Source organism: Lissotriton helveticus, chromosome 12 (genome assembly GCF_964261635.1).
Source record: "Lissotriton helveticus chromosome 12, aLisHel1.1, whole genome shotgun sequence".
NCBI lineage: Eukaryota > Metazoa > Chordata > Amphibia > Caudata > Salamandridae > Lissotriton > Lissotriton helveticus.
In genome coordinates this window covers 151,576,094-151,597,769 of record NC_136073.1, presented here as the reverse complement: position 1 = coordinate 151,597,769, position 21,676 = coordinate 151,576,094, and the positions used below count along the sequence as shown (strand labels likewise).

General features: G+C 46.2%; 1 protein-coding gene across 2 annotated transcripts in view; it reads right to left on the bottom strand.

Moving 5' to 3' along the window:
* The window catches only part of LOC144797739 (hydroperoxide isomerase ALOXE3-like), a 408,992-nt gene that overhangs the window by 284,121 nt on the left and 103,195 nt on the right, over positions 1-21,676 (bottom strand). For both annotated transcript variants that reach the window (XM_078668481.1, XM_078668482.1), the window contains exon 4: positions 11,133-11,255. In XM_078668481.1, the coding sequence (XP_078524607.1) occupies positions 11,133-11,255 (123 nt within the window). The remainder of the gene's footprint in view (positions 1-11,132; positions 11,256-21,676) is intronic.

Below are 21,676 nucleotides of genomic sequence, written 5' to 3'. Positions count from 1 at the left end.
CCAGCATAGCCTCACTATCCAAGGGTCAGGATCCACTGTCATTTTCTCCCTACCAGGTCGGGTTCGCCCGTGAACACTAACTTTGTGAATTCTAGCTTCCATAGACTTTGTCCCGCATCCCGCGTCAGAGTGCACACTCTGCACCCGAGTCCCCTGGGCCTCCTAGTAGTAATCTAACGATTCCCTAGTCCAGTCCTAGCGATTCCAAAGCCTATTAGAACTGTTACTTACCTGCTAGTAATTCGCATTCCACTTTTTAAGTATATGGTTTTTCGTGCCCCTCGGGCATTTGTGTATAACGTGCTAACTTAAGTATTTTCGTAAGAGTTTTGTTGTGTGCTTAGCTCCCTGTCTCATAAAGAGCCAGGGTAGTCTTGTTATAAATAAATACACTGTTTATTTTCATAACAACTTGTGTGGTGTCCTTTCACTGGGTGTTCAAGGGGTAATGTGATGGTAAAACAGCTGGCTTAACACGCCCTCTAGAGTCTTAGCCTTAGACTGCTCGTATCCATGCTACTAGGATAGCTGGTCTATAAGGTTGACTTACAACCAATCATCAATAAGGGTTGTTTGGACTGATATATAGTGATCACTAGAATAGTGAGCACTGCACATCAGGCCAACTTCTCACATTGGTGAGCAGCGGTTGGGATTTGAGCTTGCTGTTGTTTTACCACACATGCCCTAAGAATATCTTGTGAAAGATCACATAAGTACTAAAGGTACATATAACTTAGCTTAGAATACTCTGAGTTCTACTGAACCAGCTGTTGTAGCTCCTAGGGCCTAGCACACCCTAAACTACAACTCTAGCAAGGGATCAGTAGGCAAACATATAGTGTAGGTAAGTGCACCACTTACACCTCACTAGAAAAGCATGTCTACCCAGGGAGATTCTACTGAGACTCCCCTGGTCAGTGTTGACCCTCCACAGGTCACTTCAAGATATGCAGCTCTCAGTTTCCAGGAGATGAGACAGATCTGTGTCTCCAGAAAACTGAAGCAGGGGTCTAACCCCACCACTCCCTTTCTGATAGGTCTCTTAGAGACATATGATGCCAGAAAGCTTTCTCAGTTACATGAGAACATGCCAGCCTTAGAGGGAACCTCTGGGGATCCAGACCTCCCCAACACTGATTCAGCAGTTGAGGAGGAGGAGGATCAAGAGGTACTCTCTGGGGATGAGGTAGACAAAGGTCTTGAGGTAGTCAGAAGGCTAACTAGGACCAACTTAGACTTACTTGGGCTAGGATCTGGGGGCCCCCCAGTACTAACCCGAAGTGGGCCTAACCTTGGAGTTAGGAGAGATAGATCTCTTTCTAGGGACTCCAATAGATCTCTGCACTCTAATGCCTCTTCTCAGGGAAGGAGGAATCCTCCACAGAGGAGGTTTACTTCCCCTCAGAGAAGGGAGCATGAAGCTAGGATGAGACAAGCTGAACTGAGGATTGAAAGGGAAGAAATTGCCCTGGCCAAAGAGAAGCTTGCCCTGGCAAGAGAGCAGCAAATGAGTGGGCTAGCTCCCACTGGTGGCAGCAATCTCCCAAGAGATAGAGAGAAGGGTTTAGATACTAAACACCTGACTAAAATAGTGCCCCCCTTTAAGCAAGGGGATGACATCCAGAAATGGATGGCTGCTTTGGAGAGGGCCTGCACTGTGCAGGGCATTCCCCAGAGTCAGTGGGCAGCTATACTGTGGCTCTCCTTTGATGGTAAAGGTAGAGATAAGCTCCTCACTACTAGAGTTGAGGATGCTAACAATTACCAGGTCCTGAAAAATGCACTGGTTGATGGGTTTGGTTTAACCACTGAGCAGTACAGGTTGCTGTTCAGAGACACCCAGAAAACTCAGTCTCAGGACTGGTCTGACTTTGTTGATTGTGCCACTAAGGCTTTGGAAGGCTGGCTACTGGGTAGCAAGGTTACTGACTTCACAGGATTGTATAATCTTATTATGAGAGAGCAAGTCTTAAATAATTGTCAGAACCAGTTATTACACCAGCACCTGGTAGACTCTGATCTGACCTCTCCACAAGAATTGGGTAAGAGGGCAGACAAATGGGTCAGAACCAGGATTAGGCCCAAGAACCAAGGTGGTGACCAGAAAAAGGAATCAACCAAGCCTCAAGAGAAGGGTGGGAATAAATCTACAGATCAAACCACATCAGGGCCCCAAAAATCCTCTGAGGGGGGTGGGTCCCAGAATCCTTCCAACAACCAGAAGAAACCTTATTGTTATCCCTGTAAACAGGTGGGTCATTTAAAAACTGACAGCAGTTGCCCAAAGAATAACAATAAGGAGAACATACCCCCAAGTAACATTCCCAAACCTCCTGTTACTACTAGTAGTAATCCCCCAGGTGGTGGGAGTGCCCCCATGAACTTGGGTGCATTTACTTTGGGAGTTCCTGGGGACTCTGGCCTAACCAGGTCCCCAAACGTAGATACTCTTGTCTGTGAGACTGGCATGGGGTTTGCCAACTTCACAACTTGTCCCAACACTTTGGGCAAGTACAGACAGGAGCCCCTCATCAATGGTATAAAAGTTGAGGCCTATAGAGATACAGGGGCTAGCATCACTATGGTGACTGAGAGTCTAGTCCCCTCAAGGCAACTTTTACCTGGTGCCACATACCAGGTAACCAATATTGATGGAGTACAGAGAGATCATCCCATGGCAGTGGTCAATCTCAGCTGGGGAGGTGTCACTGGCCACAAGAGAGTGGCAGTGTCACCAAACTTGCCTGTTGATTGCCTACTGGGGAATGATTTAGAGCTCTCAGCCTGGGCTGAAGTAGAGCAAGAAACCCATTCTAAAATGGTAAACATTCATGGTAAGGTTAGTGGGGCAGTGGTAGCCACAGCCCCAGTCCAAGATGTCCTCCCTGAACAGGTCAGGAGGGTTGTGCCAGTCACAACCCCATCTCAGACAACTTCCTTCCCAGAACAGGTTGTCAAGGCTGTAATGGTAACAGCCCACACCCAAACTGAGCCCCCTCCTGAAAAGGTTGGGAGAGTTGTGATGGCCACAGCTCAAACTCAGACAGATGACAGTGTTGTGAAGCCTGAAACTATGGATCACTCCACTCAGACAGAGAGTATTGAGGAGGAAGAGAAATCTCCCTCCCACCAGACTTTAGGAAAGGATCAGCCTCCTCAGGGAACTGATCTGACCCCTTGTGAAGAAACTGCCACAGAGGTAGTCAGGCCTAGCCTGGCAGAACCCCTGATGTCAGTGGACCCTTCCAAGGTGGGACCCAGTCTGGAGCAGGTAACCTGCCCCTCTCTACCCAGCCTCAGTCAGCCCAGGGCTGTAGAGGTCAGGGAGGCCAGTGTTGGACCCCAAAGGGCCCCCTGTCCAAAAGAATCTCCCAATCAACAGATTAAGGGCACTGAAGCTAGTAGTACTAGCCAAGTGAAAATAAAACACACTCCTGAGGGATCCCCCTTAAAATTAGTTAGGGACCTCCCCCAGATGGACACTGCTGGGCACAGCCAAACTTGGGACCTGAGGGCCCCAGACCTGACCTGTCCCTCCAGTAAGCCAAACAGAGGGACCCAACCTCCAGCTGTAGGTAGCCAGAGGTTGACCCTGAGAGCCCAAAACTACTCAGTCTTGGAAAGAAAGGCCTCTATGGTGGATGATGATTGGAGGAAGCTGAGCCCAAAGTTAGTGGAGCCTCACTTCAGTACTCCATTTCAGCACCAGCCTTTTTCTTTGACAAAACACACCACAGGTAGAGAGTCCCTATGGTGGAGACCCTCAGACACCCTTAGGGTGAGGGATTGCTTAGTGGACCATGACGTAGGGGGTAACCATGCCAGTGCTGGTACTTCCTTAAATGGCCACTTAGGCAATATAGGCTTACCTGGACAAGGATAGCCTTATCTCCTTTCGTTTGGGGGGGGGTTATGTAGGAAGGTTGATCCCTGACTATGGTTGCCCCCAACTTTTTGCCTGGTGTTTTGCTGGTTTTCTGACTTAGTTGACCTGAGGCCCTGCTGTCCAGGACCTCAGGCCCACTGCTCTCTCTGTAAAATGGATTCCATGTACCTTAGGTACATATCTAAATGGGATACTGAGCCACCTTATCAGTCCCTGTACAGTGTACCTTAGGTACCCAGGGCATAGGTGTACCCAGGGCCTACCAGGGGCTGCAGCATGTATTATGCCACCCCTGGCTGGCCATCCAAATCTGACACAACTGGCTGCTTGACAGCTGGGGCAAGGTGGTGTAATCACCCTTTGCTTTAGATATAGTATACCTATATCTAACCCTAAAATGGACACACAGATCTCCTATCAGTCACTCCTATGGCAGGCCTTAACAATCCTGAAGGCAGAGTGCTTGGAATCGTGTGAGATGGTGCTCTGGCATGAGCTGAGCCTGTCTGCGGCTTTCGGGATCCATCCCTTAGCCGTTTCCATGATATCGCATACCATATACTCTTAAGTGCATTATAATCCTCGCGGTTATGTGCCAACTCTGGTATCGCTTTATCAAAACATGTCGAGTAAGGTGTCATACGAATTGGAATACTAACCCCTCGCCAATTCTGGCGACGGGGTTAGCCTTTCACCCTTCTAGAGGGACACGACATGCATGTAACCTATAACCCGGTTAAAAGTCAGACAGAGCCTTAGCATCCACAAAATGGATGCTGCCACCGAGACACAAGTCTGCCCTCCTGCTGCTGGGAGTCCTCCCAGAGCAGGAGATAAGGACAAAGGGTTTCCTGCCAGAGGCGGTGCCAGCACCGTCCCAGACAGGGTTTTGTGTATTGTAGGTAGGCAGGGCTTTAGAGGAAGGTGACTGCACGTGGCACCCCGGTGCTCACTGTGCATAGGCTGGCTGGAACCAGTTCCAGGGTCACTCCAGACCCTGTGCTGGGGAAAAGCCCGCCAAGGAAGTGGGTGTAACCACCCCCCTCCTAGTCCCACCCATAGGGCAGGACTTAGTCGCGTGCCAGCCCCCTTTTACAGGATAAAGGTAGAGACTGGCCCCCTTCCAAATCAGATCATCTTTGAATCCTGAAACTACTTTCCACGAAAGGAACTCAAGACTTCTTCCTAAGATTTCTCCCTTGTGACTAAGGAGTAGTCACCCTGCATCCGCAGGCACCATCTACAGAACACTGCGGTCTGCTGCAAGTCCTTCCTCCGGAATCCGACTGTCCAGCTCGACGAGAACCGGCTTCCCTGGCACCTCTGACCTCTACCTGCATCATCAGTCACGCTGAGATTCGTGGGTGTGACGAGACCTCGAGGGACCGGCCATCTTCAAGACTGCACGACTTCTGAATAACAAGCCCGCCGAGTGAATTCCTGGTGAGTGCTTTGGGGTCCGAGAAGCCCCCACCCTGAGCAGCTCCAGCACCGAAGAGCAGCCCCCCAGCATCTCCACGATCTGCATGGGGCCCTTCTGCTTTTTGCTGCTCACCGCGTTGTTTGGCTACTAGCCCGCTGGCTTGTGGCCTTCCTGACGACGCCCGACGACATTTCTGCTGCTGGTCTGGTTGCTCCAGACTGGCCCTTGCTTCCCTCCATCGGAGAAGTACCCTGGACCCTCCTGGTCCACTCAAGACGCCATTTTAGGTCCACCGCGTGGGCCTTGCATTTGCCAAGACTTGTTGCCCAATCCTGGGTCCAGCGACGTCGACAGCAAGAACCTTCGTGGGACAGCTCGCACCTCCATCCTGGTCGCCGACAACGCCTCCTGGTCCGAGAGACTGCAGAGCCCAGCAGCGCCCACTCACCTGACTGCGGTGACTTCGCCCGGTGCCATCCTGGTGCCCACTTAATCACTGGCTAGTGATTCAAGAACTTGGTCCCCTCTGCTTTCAGGTTTTCTTCTTCCTTGATCCAGGCTTGGATCCATCGAACTTTTCTTCACTGGTCGCCTGCCAGCAACTTCTTCCTTCCAGGCTCCTGGTCCGGCAACGAGATCCCCGACGTCTTTTCAGACCTATGCAGCTGCAGCCCCTGGGCTAGGTAACTTCGGCACTCCGGTGTCCCAGCATAGCCTCACTATCCAAGGGTCAGGATCCACTGTCATTTTCTCCCTACCAGGTCGGGTTCGCCCGTGAACACTAACTTTGTGAATTCTAGCTTCCATAGACTTTGTCCCGCATCCCGCGTGAGAGTGCACACTCTGCACCCGAGTCCCCTGGGCCTCCTAGTAGTAATCTAACGATTCCCTAGTCCAGTCCTAGCGATTCCAAAGCCTATTAGAACTGTTACTTACCTGCTAGTAATTCGCATTCCACTTTTTAAGTATATGGTTTTTCGTGCCCCTCGGGCATTTGTGTATAACGTGCTAACTTAAGTATTTTCGTAAGAGTTTTGTTGTGTGCTTAGCTCCCTGTCTCATAAAGAGCCAGGGTAGTCTTGTTATAAATAAATACACTGTTTATTTTCATAACAACTTGTGTGGTGTCCTTTCACTGGGTGTTCAAGGGGTAATGTGATGGTAAAACAGCTGGCTTAACACGCCCTCTAGAGTCTTAGCCTTAGACTGCTCGTATCCATGCTACTAGGATAGCTGGTCTATAAGGTTGACTTACAACCAATCATCAATAAGGGTTGTTTGGACTGATATATAGTGATCACTAGAATAGTGAGCACTGCACATCAGGCCAACTTCTCACAACCCTCCACCCCCACATGCTGTTGATCAAGTGCCTTCGAATCAACCCCAGGCTCAGGGTCCGATCCAGCTTAGTTCTCAGGCTCAGGCCCAGGTCCACAGTGGTTTGCTGCAGGGAGCTTGTTCAAATGAGGATAGTGATAGCGATAGGTTGGGCTTTTTATTTTAATCTTTAAGAGGAGATCTTCTGAACAAGTTTGATATCTCTGAGAATAACCAAAAAAGTATTCATGACAGGTTTGATGTCTTAGAGTCAAGGCTTGATGACATTTGCACTCGGACAGGATCATTAGAACTTAAAGTCACCACATTGTCAGAGTCCGTGCTAGGAAACTCTAAAGATATCGTTGCCTTAAAGACGCAAAACCGGTAGCTTATGATGGACTTGGAAAGATTAGAGATGCAATCTCGTAGGAACAACCTTAGAATTTTGAAGATTCCTGAAGGGGAGGAGATGGAGGATATTAAGGGGTTTGTGTGTAAACTCCTACGTGATGGTGTTCTGAAAGACCGGCCTGATATTGATTTGGAGGGGGAGATACAGAGGGTGCATAGGGACCCCTTTAGGCTTCATCTGGACAGGAAGGCTCCCAGGAAGATTCTTGTTAATTTTCAGACCTATAGTGTCAAGGAACTGATTCTAAGTAGGTGCTTATCAAGGTCTATTCTCCATCACCGGGCCAACCCATACCAAATACGATCTGATATCGGTGGGAGAACTGCACAGAGACAGTGGGAGCTGGGCTCAAGAATGCCGGAATTAAGATCACCTGGGGCCCAGGTCCAAATGTAGTTTCCAGCCTTACTGAAAATAATGTGGCGGAACAAAATGTACAATTGTAGTCAACCAGATGATGTCGATGACCTCCTTTCCCAGATGAAGCAGGAATAGAGAAAAGGTGCGAGGAGAATGACGACTAGGAGATTGCTAAAATTGGGCAGGGGGGGAAATAGAAGGAAAATGGGGAAAGTGATAGATTAAGAAAGAAAGGGGAAAGGGGGGGGAAATAATAACAATCAAAAAAATGAAAAATTAAAAAAAAAAAATACATAAATAAATGCAGGTGAAGGTATACGAACACCTGGTGGTGGTTAGAGAGGAATATCTATATAAATAACCGAATCGAATTATACCGATAGTAGATAGGAGGAGCCTTAGAGTTTTGTTGCCTTCCTTTCTTCCCTTTTCCTTTTGTAATGTTGACCGGTAATTATGATTTTTCTCTTTTTGTTTTTTAATTTGCTGTGTCGCCTCAGTGGAGGCTTCTAAAGGGCGGTACTAGCGCCTGGTATGAAAGGAGGGTTCCTCAGGGGAGGGTTAGGGTGGGGTCATGGGGGGGTGAAATGGAAAAATTGTCCTCATATGCTGCAAGATTGTCCTTTTTTTTCATAACTCTAGATGTAGGGAAGCCTTGGGTTAGCTCAGGATCATGAATACGCCAGTTAGTTTAAAACTCCTCCTCAAAGGTTAAATACAGTGCTCCCACAAGCACAGCATTGATACTTAGGGATATCATGAAAGATTTTAAATTGTTGGACTTGTGGCGAGCCAAATACGGGGCTAAGAGAGAATATTCCTTTTATAGCAAAAAATATAAACAGTTTTCTAGAATAAATTTCTTTTTGGCTGACCAAACATTGTTTTCGGACATCGTTTCGGTTTCCCACATCCCTGTGGGTGTCTCAGATCACTCGGTGGTGGAATTAGTATTCAGTTTTAAGTCCAAATTGATAGAACGTAAGTGGACACTGGATAGAACACTCTTGCTAGATGAAGGCGTAAAGTCGGAGCTAAAAGAGAGAATATCTGATTTCTTCATTGTCAATATAGGCTCTGCCACCAAGCAAGTAGTCTGGGAGTCTTTTAAGGCTTATTTAAGGGGGTTACTGACCTATCTAACAGTACAGAGGAGGGAAACTGTCAAAAACAAAGATGCTGAGGACCTCAGGGCCATAAAGGAGAAAGAACTAGAGCTGCAGCAGGCTGCTCTGATAGCCAGGGAGTGTATCCCAAAATTGGAGAAAGAACTGTCGGAACTACAATCAGTGTTTAAAGCCAGGAGTGATAAGTTTACTAAGGAAAGATGGGAGGTCAGTAAACTAAAGAATTTTAAATATGGTGAAAAATGTGGTGCCCACCTGGCTTGGAAATCAAGGAAAGAGAGGGTTAGAAATAACTTTAAGACCCTGATGCAGAGAGAATCCGGACTTTTGATATCCGAAGATGAACTGATAAGGGAGGAGGCTAGGGCGTTTATGCAGGGGTTATACAAAGAAGATTCCATCTTAGGAGCAGAGGAGAATAATGTCTCGTTAGCCCTGAGAGATTTGCCCCAATTATCGGATTCAGATAAGACCTTTCTGGCAAGTGAAATTACGCAAGGCGCGATACGACAGCAACTCAAGAGAATGAGCCGAGGGAAAGCCGCAGGCCCGGATGGGCTGCCAGTAGAGCTAAATCCCGATAATCTCGATATAGTTATTTCGGGATTGAGCCCTTTGTTTGTTCCGTTAGAGCCGATATTCTTATTTCTCCTTTTAAACTCAGAGAGTTGGAACTTAAAACAGCGCTCTATGCGGATGACCTCCTCCTTTATACTTCTAATCATGTCGATGCAACTCCACGGCTATTCGAACTGGCCGAGTATTTCGGAAAGGTATCCGGTTATAAAATCAATAAGGAGAAAATGGATATAATGGGCTGGAACAATCTAATTCCCATACAGGGTGGTAAACAGGAAAATCAGGTGTCTGGGAATATATCTCACCCAAAAACTGAGAGATATTGCTAAAACCAGCTGGCAGATAGTAGCGAAGGAGGTGCATAATCTATTGCTAAGATGGGGAAGTTTGCCTCTGAATATATATGGGAGAGTTAATCTGGTCAAAATGACCATTCTCCCCAAGAAAACCTTTCTTTTTAATTCTATTCCGCTTTCATTTGATTCTAAGAATATCGCTTGCCTCCAAGGGAAGATCGGTACGTTCATATGGGCTGCAAAATCGTCCAGGATTGCATGGAAGAAATTGAGAAGAGGGTTGACGGTGGGAGGTTTGGCTTTACCTCATTTGTTTTTATACTGTCACGCCTTTCACTTTAGGAACTTCAGGATTTTGGCTAACAAATTAGACTCCTCAACACAGGGCCCTCTTTTCCAGGCATTATTGCACTACCAACCACAGGGCTTAGAACACTTCCTTTTCAAATTTGGTGATCAAAAGTTTTATAAAAAAGTCCGCCTTAAGATCTTACAGGCTGCTCTTAAGAATTGGGGATATGTCCAGAGAGTGTTGGGGATACCTTATTACAATCTACATGCCCCAATTTGGGATTCCCCTGGCACTCCGGAATGCCTTCTAGACCAACTGCCGCAGCCACTTAAAGCAGCTGGGTTAAAAACATGGGGAGACCTATGTGTGAATACTAGACTGATGGATTGGGAGTCCTTTGTGAATTTAACCAATGGTTCGCTTACTAGATTTAAGTTCTACCAGCTGCGTGGTGGGCAAGACAGGTTTGGGAGACCGGAGAAGGCGCTCTGATTCTAGACTCGATCTCTAGGGGGGGAGTCTGGAAGCGTGAGGTCTCTTTCTGGTACAGGACATTTGTTGGGGTAAAGGATAGCCTGAACTCTGAACTTGAGAGTCTTTGGGGCAGTGTTTTAACTGAGAAAGCTGACGAGGTACAGAAAATTTGGACTGATGCCTTTACTGTCTCAGAGAATAATTAAGCAGGCAAATCTCAGAAGAAATCATATATTTACAGCATACAGGGTATATTGGACACCAGTTAAATTGTCTAGGATAGCAGCTGATAATTATTACTGTCCTAGATGTAAACACCCAGCTGCTGATGATTTACATATTACATATGTTTTTAGACTGTCCGGAGATTACCAGATAGTGGGTGGCAGTTTGTGGTTTTCTGGAGGAGGTTCTGTCATCACCGATTACCTGTTGCCCTAGACTGGTCCTCTTTGGTCTACCACCGGGCTACCTTATGAATGATGCGGTTTCTTAATTCTTGTTCTATGTGATAATTATCGCTAGAAGGGAAATCTGCAGAGAATGGAAGTCAGTAGCCCCTCCCAGATTTGCCGATTGCTTAAGAAACATTATGTTGGTCAGCCAGTCAGATATGGCCTGAGGCGGAGTTAGTGCTAATAAGATCTGGTCGGTACTCGATGCATGGTTGAAGAAATAACTACGGTCCAATGATTATGCCAGAGGTTTGTGGTCTGGTCCTGCCTGGTACATCGATGAGTCCATCAAGGTAAATGGGAGTTGGACGAGGAGACAGCATACCTCTGGGTGAACTCTGTAGGCCGCACAGATATCTGGGGCAGAAACCAACTTTGTTTGTGTGGAAGGCACAGAAAGATCCAATCTAGAGCAATCATCTTCTGGTGGCATGTATGAGGACAAAAAAAAAAGATAATCCAACATATATTTGCTCTAATCGCAAAGACCTCCAATACTTACGAAACAACGTCATTTACAGCAAACTTTGTGAATTTGGTAATTGAGTATTTCAATTTCAAGTCTAGTTCCTTGGCGTCATCCACATCAATACATCTGGGAAAGCCTTTATGGAACACTTTCCACCTGACAGAGGTCAAAAAAGAGAGAAGAGACAAAAGAAAGTGGTCATTGAATGTCATAGTCTGAAAAATGCTCTAGAAGCCTGAATCCCCAGAGGCACATCAACATGACTGTCACTTATGTTACATCTTGTTATTCAATGAATGTTCACGGGTAACCGAGATATTAAAAAGGAAAATGTGTGTTGTGTATGGTGTGAGTATGTGTGTGTGTGTAAATATACATGTGTTTCTGTGTGTGTTTTCTTTCTTGTCCACCTTAGTGGTTTACTTATGGAATATGCTGCCCAATATTCTTGCAAGTATTACTTGCTCAAGCTTGATTTATACCCAGTGTGGTATCTCCTCCCCACTTCACAGTAACCATGTAGTCATAGCTATGCCTAGGCAACGCCTATTTCTTATTAACTTCTGAACTTGAGGCCCCTCTTTAATGATGTAGAAGCATACAGGCTTTTCTTATTGAAAGCCTCTCCCAGGTTTTGTTCCGCCTTTGCCAGACACTATAATGGCTTACCAGCACTAACGCCATTGCTGATATTTCAAATCACTGTAGTAAGCTAATATAGGAGGGGTTTTCTTCATTGGAACTAGGTACTGGGGACGTTTATCTATAGGTGCTTCCACCTGCAGATCAACTTACATCTTGAAGACTCTCGTGAAAGAGGGTCTAATTGTGAAATAGATTGAGGTAGCCTTTCTAGTCAATGAAAACAAGAACCACACTCTTCTCTTGTGGAAGTTTGCCTTAAAGGCTGAGGCACTCTGTTAAGTGCCACTCTAAGAATGATATCAGAGACTTCCACATGCAGGTATGTGATATTTTAATCTATGAGTGGTGGACAAGGAAAGCCACCTCACAGCTCATCCCAGAGGCAACTGTCTCCACTACCAACCTGGTTCCATGACAACACAGTGACCTGTACTATGACACACCAAGGGTAAAAAACAACAAGAATGCAACTTTATAATACAAATGTATTATAACACACTTTGACTCCTGTGAATATAAACAAACAAATTACAAATAAGATGTTGAGCACAAGAAGAAAACACCAAAAAAATGCAGGTAGCAACTTTAACCATTAGGGTTACTATACTTGAAGGAAGAAGGAGAGTAAGACATTAGAGAAAGGAAAAGGTGGGAGAACTGAAATATAATTTGCTCAAAAATTATACGAATAGCTTTTAGTTGAATATTAAACATGAACCTACAGAATTAGCGAAACTTTGAAATTTCGATTACAACTGTTCAATACTGAAGATTTCACCAATCTGGACATTCTCCCAGTGTCACCAAAAACCCAACATCACAACATTTATTTTTCATCTTTCATACTACAAATGCACCCGGTAAATTGGTAGTGCTTTTACTCACAAACCCGGCTCTTTGCCAAGTCCTAGTCACCTATAGTCCAGTCACAAGAAGTGCCAAAGTACTTGGAATCATGCCTGGTTTTGTACTCCTGGTACATTTTGCATCTGTTAGCAATGACATCTTCAAGAAGGAGCTTTTCATTACCCATAGTAATTCCAAGTAATAACCACACTGGGTTAAGGCAACGGGCACTTAAGTGAAAAACATAGTGATTCTAAAGTAATGCAATTCGGAGTGATTCTATGGGCACACCAAATTTCTTGTCAATGTCAAGTATCTGCAAATGAGACTCCATGGTCAATTTCTTTTTGTTCACAATTTTTAGCCACTCTATTAATTTGTTCCGTCAAATCGTTGGCTTGTGGAGAATAAAGAGCAGTGTTCAAATGGACAAAAATAACCATACTAAGAATTCATGTATCTCTTAGGAAGTAGATTGAACTAGATTGTCAGTGACTAAAAACCATGGAATGCATTTCCTGGTGAATTCTTCTTTAAGGAAGTCAACTACAGTTCTTGTGTTCACAGCACTGACACACTTGGCGATGACCCATTTGGAAGTACTCTACTGCCACTTATAACAAGACGTCACATTCCTTCTGGGGCAACAAATGAAAATAACCAGTTTTGTGCTTCCGATGCGTCACATTTTGTGACGCATCGGCGGCGTAAAACATGCCTCCTGTTGCGCACTATTTACAAAGTGACGCATCTAAGCAGATGCGTCACTTTGTAAACCCCTGCACTACATTATACCTGCGTCAGGTATAATGTATGCAGGGGGGGCGTTCCCCCGCAAAAAGCCTCGGAGAAGTGACACAGTGAAATCTATGAGATTTCACTGCGTCACTTCTAGGACGCCGTTGCGTCAAAATCTTGCACCTGCCTCACAGCAGGCGTAAGACTGACGCTTGCCCCATGTGAAAGGAAGCATTGCTGGAGTTGCGTCACTTTTGTGACACCCTCCAGCAATGCGTCACTTTTGCGCCACACAGATGCGTCAGAAATACTGACATATCCGTAACTCCTTGCGACATGATGCGTCATACATTAAATATGACACATCAGGTATATCGCAAGGAGTGCGCACTGAGAAGTGGCACATCGCTGCTTTCACGCAGCGATGAGTCACTTCTCATAAATAAGGCCCAAAAGGTTTTGTGACCGATGGCACATTGTCCCAAAGTTGGTAACACAATAAGGCAATGTTTTGTTACTTCAAATACTGAAACACTGTCACTGGTCCAATCAGGACTGGCTTTAGGGTAATACAGACTGTGCCACCTCACTGAGCACCAAGCTCGGGGCCATCGAAAGCACTCAAAGTTGAGTAGTTATGTTCCATGTAATGTATGCTTGTGCATGTACCTCACTTTTCTTTTGTGCTCAGAAGATGTGTAGTAGCGTTCACTCTGCTCAACACCAGGGGGCTGGTCGATTTTGAAAGTGGTGAGGCAAACATTTTCAAACCATGTATAAAATGATCGAGCAGAGCGAGCAAGCTCAAACAGAGAAAGAGGGGTTCAGGGGTGAAACGGCACTGGGTACGCTCCTAGATTTTTTCTATCACAGGTTACATTACATAAGGTCACGGTTATTTTGCAGGCAATGAGAGTTTGCCCAAAATCTCAAGCTGTTGAGATGATGCCGAGACTCAGACTTTGATTTCTCCAGTTCTAACCTCACCAGCTCTGGTTGGAATGCCACATCCTCCCAACAAGATCTGATCTCAGTGCTTGGGTACCTAACAACCTCATAATTGCTCTCGTGAAATGCAGCTTCCTTAATGTGTAAGGAAGTTGGTACATGCCATTTAGTTTACTAATAGAATCGTCATCATGGCAGGAATGTTTCTCAGCACACTTTAAAAACTCTCACTTTTAATAAAGACTTAGTCCCAGATGCAATATAGTGCACTAAGCTGACAAACATCTGCAAGCTCAAGAACTATACCGTTTTTAATTTTCAAGTCGCCATATCTGGAATCACTCCCAGCAATTGGGTGATCCTAGACAAAAACTGTATTTCATCAGGTCTACTCTTTGTTATTGCATCGGTGAGCAAACACAAGTAGATGATAGACGGAGCACAGAAACATTTCAGACACTCACCCCCAGTCACAGATCTGGGTTGAAACCATCATCGTTCTTTAGCTCACTTCGCCACCTCAGTTCAGACCCAGCCATACGCAAATCAGTCTTGATCCTGTGCCTCATGGGAACAGTCCAGCCTGAACTGCTAAGTCAGGTCTTCACTGAACTTGAAACAAGCACCCTGGGACTGGTTTTGGGGTAACACCCCTCATCAGCCAGGCTAGCTTGAATCCAGTGGCAAAGTGAGCAAGGGACCCACATCTGGGCATACCCTGCCAACATCTCGCCCCAGTTTCCAGGTCCATCACTAAGCTTGTACGATAACATCTATGTTAACATCACTACACACAGATTCACTGACTGTTCAGGCCTGGCATATTCAACTGGTTTCAAATTTTTTCTTCACGTGGGCGATCCTTTTCTTTTTTTTGTTGCATTTTTACATAGCGCAAACTCAACCTAAAGGTATTAGTGCACTTTACATGAGCGCTAGTTGCATTAGATAAGGTAACACACATTTTGCAAGCACTAGGAGATCAAATGATTTGCCCACAAGCCCAGACCTTTGCACAGACGCAGGTACTCAGAACTACTCAATTCACCGATATGATCTGATATACTAAGGTGACACGCATCAGTGTTTTATAGAAGTAAAACATTTTTTTTAATTTGCAAGTCATCCTATCTAGAATCAATACTGGCTTCCCTGTCTGCCCAAACTGAATGATCCTAGGAAAATACTGTATATCATCAGGCCTCCGCTTTGTTTTTATTGCATAGGTGAGGCCAGGAGGGCTCATCCTCCTAGGCCTCTTGAATGCCTTTGACACCGTGTCCCACCGCACCCTAAGCATGAGACTTCACAATGCTGGCATCCCCAACAAAGCCCTGGACTGGATCCATTCCTTCCTCACCAGTAGAATACAGCGAGCCAGACTATTACCATTCTACCTTTCTTCTCAGAACCCAAGGAGGTCAGCTGCGAAGTCCCGCAGGGCTCTTACCTGACCCCCACCCTCTCCAACGTGTACATGGCCTACTTGCTGTCATTGTCAGGAACCACAGACTCAACATCGTCTCCTACACTGGTGACACTCAGCTAATCCTCCCCCTCACCATGCAGCCCCCAATCGCCAGAAACAACTTTCACTACAGGATGAAGGCCACCACCATCTGGTTGACAAACAGTTGCCTCAAGCTCAACATGGACAAGATCAAAGTCCTCATCCTAGGGCCTAACACCGCAGCTTGGGAAGACTCCTGGTGGCCCGCAGCAGTAGGAACCCCCCACACCCATGGACCATGCACAAACATCGGCATCATACTGGACTCCTCGCTCATCATGAACTGCCAGATCAACGCAGTCTCCTCATCATGCTTCCACACTCTTTGCATGCTTTGAAAGACCTTTAAATGGATCCCCACTGAGGCCAGAAAGATGGTCACTCACACACTGATCAGCAGAAGACTCGACTATTGCAACGCAGTCTATGCTGGCATCACCCATAAATTCCTCAGGAAACTACAGAACGTTCAAAACAGTGTGGCCAGACCGGTCCCCAACATCCCCCAATGCAGTCATCCTGAACACCTTCAAGAACTACTCTGGCTCCCAGTCAACAAAACCGTCCCCTTCAAGCTCTGCACACATACCTACAAGGCCTTCTTTGACTCTGGACCAGCGTATCTGAACCACCGTCTCTCATTCCACATACCCACCAGACACATCTTCTCCGCTCAACTTCCCTTACCACCATCCCTCGGATATGCGAGACAAGGACTGGTGAAAAATCCTTTTCCTACCTGCAGCCAAAACCTGGAACACCCTGCCGCCACACCTCAGGCTATTCCTTCGCTGACCCAATTTAGGAAGGATCTCAAAACCTGGCTCTTCAACTGAAACACAGCTCCCAGTCAGACATGCAGTCCCCCACCCAGTGCCTTGAGACCCTCACGGGCGAGTAGTCGCGCTTATCAAGTACTGATTGATTGATTGATTGATTGAGGGCTGGTGTACAGACAGTCAAGTCTCAGGCACCCTTATGACTGACTCTGCACCAGTATTGCCAGCCTGACTACCTGTTGATGAGCCAATGGCACAGTGGCCAAGTAACATTAACGGCTGTTGAAACATAAGCAATCACAGCTTCTCTGCTATGTGCGCCCTTCCTCCAACATTTCATCCAACTTTCCAGGACCACTACTAAACTTAAAAGATAATATATATGTAAACACTATCACACATAGGCTCGGAGACTGATCTGTGGCCGATTCAACTTGTTCCAACTTCCTTCCAACTTCCTTCTCCCACGAAGGTGATGGGTTCTGCTTAGGCCCCAAATTTTTTCTTTTGCATTTACATATAGCACAAACTCAACCAGAAAGTATTTGAGCACTTTACATGAGCACCAGCTACAAAACATAAAGTATCATTTAATTTGTAGGCATGAGGAGATTAAATGATATGCCCAGAATTACAGGCTGTTGAGCCGACGCAGAGACTCAGAACTTGGTTCGCCAGTACCAAACTGGGCATTTCTGGTCGTAATGGCCTCTCTGCTTACACCCTTCCCCCAACACCGCATCCCAGAGTCCAGGCTCAGTCACCACTACACAGAAAGGATAACATCTATGAAAACACTGCAATGTACAGACTGTTTGATATCGCATATGCCTTTTAGTTTAGTAATGTTATTGTTATCACGGTGAGACACAAAAGTTTCTCAATTCACATTTAAAAAATGCACTTTTAATAAAGACTTCTAAATTCACAGATATGATCCGATGTACTAAGGTGACACACATCTGCATCTTATTGGATTGGTGACAGCCCTGACCACGCACGCAACCTGGGAATCATCCTCGACTCAACGCTCTCAATGCAACAAAGCAAGTCAACGCCATCTCCTCCTCCTGCTTCAACACCCTCCGCATGCTCTGCAAGATCTGCAGATGGATCCTGACAGATACAAGAAAGACAGTCACCCAGGCCCTCATCAGCAGCAGACACAACTACGGAAACGCACTCTACGTGGGAATTCCGACCAAGCTCATCACTCAACTACAATGCATTCAAAACGCCTCGGCACGACTGATCCTCTATGTACCACAACAGGGCCACATCACCCCCACCTGAGAAATCTGCACTGGCTCCCCGTCAACAAGAGGATATCCTTCAAGCTCCTCATCCACGCACAAAAGGCACTCCACAAGATCGGGCCAGCCTACCTCAACAGACAGCTCTCCTTCCACACCCCCAACCACCAGCTACGCTCCTCCGACCTCTCAGTCACAACCGTCCCACACATCCGAAGAACAACAACCGGTGGGAGATCCTTCTCCCACCTCGTCGCCAAGACATGGAACACCCTCCCACTGAGCCTACGACAGACCCAAGACCTGCTGACCTTCAGGAGGATACTAAAGACCTGGCCGTTCGATCAGTAGCGGCCCCCACCTCCCACCCAGTGCCTTGAGACCCTCGCGGGTATTAAGTGCGCTTAACAAAAAACTGATTGATTGAACAAGCAGCCGCAGCTCTACATACCATAAGAGTACAACCACTGCAGTTGATCATCGTTTAAAAGGAAGAGCGGCTTGAAATGTTGACGTTGTGTTTGGCACGCAGGGAATACAGAGGGCTATGAGTGGTTATAGGCCGGTAATGCAATCAGGAGGCCCTTGTAAGGCCTCCAGCTGCACAACGATCATTGAGAGAGACACTAACTTTTCAAGAGGTCAATTCCGGGGCCTATCACCATGTAACAATCTTAACACTCCAAAAGACCCTCAATTTCTCATCAATTTTATACTAACCCTTCTTGCAATCCATGCCAACTCAGCAGCCCTTGTTCATAATTAATATGTTATACTTCATCTTGCAGCCAGTAAGAATGTTTGCATTTTACAGATGTTGTTTTTCTGCTGTGATTTTCATGCAACGTATGACTCTTGTGTAGAGCATATGCTGAAATGAGACACAGCTAGGTGTCTTGGCGATATCAGAGTATGGGTGGGTATTGGTGATAAGCCACAATTTAGAACTCTGAAACTGATGCTTAAGGAAATGTGTGTTACCCACTCTGCCTGTCCATGGGTCATAAAGGTGTGCAATCTGCATCCTCAGGCCATTACTGGCCTGACTCAGAACGATGTTTGTATGTCAATAATGCTTAACCCCTTAACCAACAGCGGTTGGTGACGTTACAAATTGTGACAAGCTCACAAACATGCACACATACATACAGTCAGAATCATAGACACACCTACATAAACATGCAGAATCAATCACACAGCGTGTCAGGAAGGCAAAATATATAAATGTTTCACTTACCTTTCAGCACGTCCTCACGCTCTCCAGTCAGTGGCTCTGACTCCCCGATGACATGGTGACGTGCGAAGGCAAACTGCACCTAATCCAATCCAGATGCTACCCAGAGCAGTAACTGGATTGGCTGGAGCACGCAGCCTCAGTGCTCCAAAAGACACTGAAGCCGAGTGCCAACCCAGCTGTCTGCCACAGCTGGGTCGGAGAGTTTGAATTGCTGTCTACTACAGCTGGGTCGGAGAGTTTGAATTGCTGTCTACCACAGCTGGGTCGGAGAGTTTGAATTGCTGTCTACTACAGCTGGGTCGGAGAGTTTGAATTGCTGTCTACTACAGCTGGGTTGGAGAGTTTGAATTGCAAATGTCAGTTTTGCCATAGAATGGCAGCTGGCCAAACCTACAAGTGCAATTCACACTGAAGGGCCACACCTCATTGCTGAAAATCACTTGACAACAATGATGCACTGGCCCCGCCCCCACACTCCGTTCGGCAATAATCTGGAAATGTTTAATGCTAATAAAATAATTTTCATTACCATTTTATTTTTCCAGCTTTCTAGCAGCAGTGTGGGAGGGTGATGCTCCTCTACTCATATGGAGACACCCCCACTGCCTTTAACTGCCAGAACCTTACTCCCCTATTGATGAGATCTTTTCTGGCTATTTGGGATAGTTTGTACTTAGGCTTCCATAACTTTACATTCACCTAAGATAACCACAGCCAATTTGTATCCTTTATTTCCTACATTCTGGGAATACTAAAAGTAACCAAGGTTTGTGGATTCCTTTGGAGGGGACGGAGAAAATAGGCAAAATATAGCTACATGTTGCGTTCTTAGGGAAAAATAGGAAAAAAGTGCTATTGAGATGAGATTTCATAGCCTGCATGGGAGCAGAAAGACTGTTGAGGTTTTAGGGGTGATGTTGGGCCGATGTTAGAATGGGCAAGACCCACCCCATTATTTTATTTAAAAAAGATATTCCTACCATACAGCGGGCTTTCTTGCCTCCAGTCACAAAGTGGGGTAAACTTCCTGTCTGTCCCAAGCAGGACAAAAAGACTGATTTTTTTGGGCTTCGGGGTGTGGCCAATGCCAGAGTGCAACAACTTTCTTTTGCCACAAAGGCAAAATCCCTGGTGTCAAGTTGACTTTATACCCGGGGGTCATAATATGGGCAATATTCCTGATTGGGACAAACTTCCTAACTGCCCCCAGGGGGACAGAACATCACTATAGCCCAATTGGCCTGTGGGGTATGGCTAAATGTCAGATTGGCCGCACCCTCTTTTCTGTTTTGGCTTCTATTTAAAATTCCTGGTGTTTATTGGGTTTTCTGTCCCTTGGGGCAGATAGGGGGTGAATACCCCTATCCACCTCTGGGGGGCAGGCATTCTATTGGGCCACGAGGTGGAGGAGAGCATGCCTTGAAGGCCGCTCTCCCTCCAAAAGATTAAGTAAGACTGTCTGGCTTATTGTTGCAGTATGGGCATGGCCATTCACACAGTGGCAACCCTTACCTCTATGCTTTTTTTTTTAAGTTCCCTGGTGTCCAGTGGGCTTTTTGCTCCATCCATGGGGAAACAGAGTGGGGTGTTATCACCCCCATCTGCCCTCCAGGGAGTAGAAAGTCTGTCACCATAGTTTTCTATGGTGAGAGGCCATGTCCCAGTTGAAAAAGCAAGCTGTCATTTAACCTTCACGTCAACAAGGTTGTGTCATCGGCGTTCTTTATTCTAAAGAAAATTAGGAAAATACTGCCTTACCTCCCCACCTCAGCTGGGAAGACCCTGGTCTCCACTCTAGTGTTTTCCAAAATCGACTACGAGAACGCCCTCTTCCTTAATACTCAGAAACTCGTTCTATCTAAGTTGCAGTCCACACAGAATGCGGCTGCAAGAATTCTTCTTGACATCCCCCGCCGCCACCCAACCACTTCAGCCATTGGCTAAGAGTAGAGGGCCGTATTAAATTTAAGGCCCTCTGCATCGCCTACAAGGCAGTGCACGGCGTCGGTCCAAAGTTTCTGATTGAAGCGTTCCAGTTGTATAGCCCCAAGAGACAGCTGAGATCCGCCAACACCTGCCTGCTTCCGGTACCTCGCACGAGAACGGCAACCTGGGGAGACAGGCGCTTCTTGGTTGCTACACCCAAACTTTGGAACCTTCTGCCACTCACCATAAAAACTGCCCCCAATTTGATGAGCTTTCGGAGGCTCTTAAAGACATGGTTGTTCAACCAGTAAGCCTGCTGCTCGGTCTTTCTATCCGCCACATGCGCCGAGACACCTTCGGGTATTTGTTTGCGCAATAAAAATCTCGAAAATAAATAAATAAATAAATAAATAAATGGCCAGCCCTCACAGCTGTGAGAAGTTGGCCTGGTATATGCTGTCCAGTAGTTATAGTGGGCACCTTGTACCAGACCAAACAACCCTTATTGATGATTCGATTGAAGACAACCTTTATTGAAAGCTATCCTAGTGGAGCTATGGAGAGCAGCCTTCAGGCTAAGTCTCGAAGGAATGTAAAGCAGCTTGGTTTACCAGATTATAACCTCCTGAATGACCAAATGAAAGGAGAACCACACAAGGTGTATATATAATATATGTATTTATTACTAAACACTC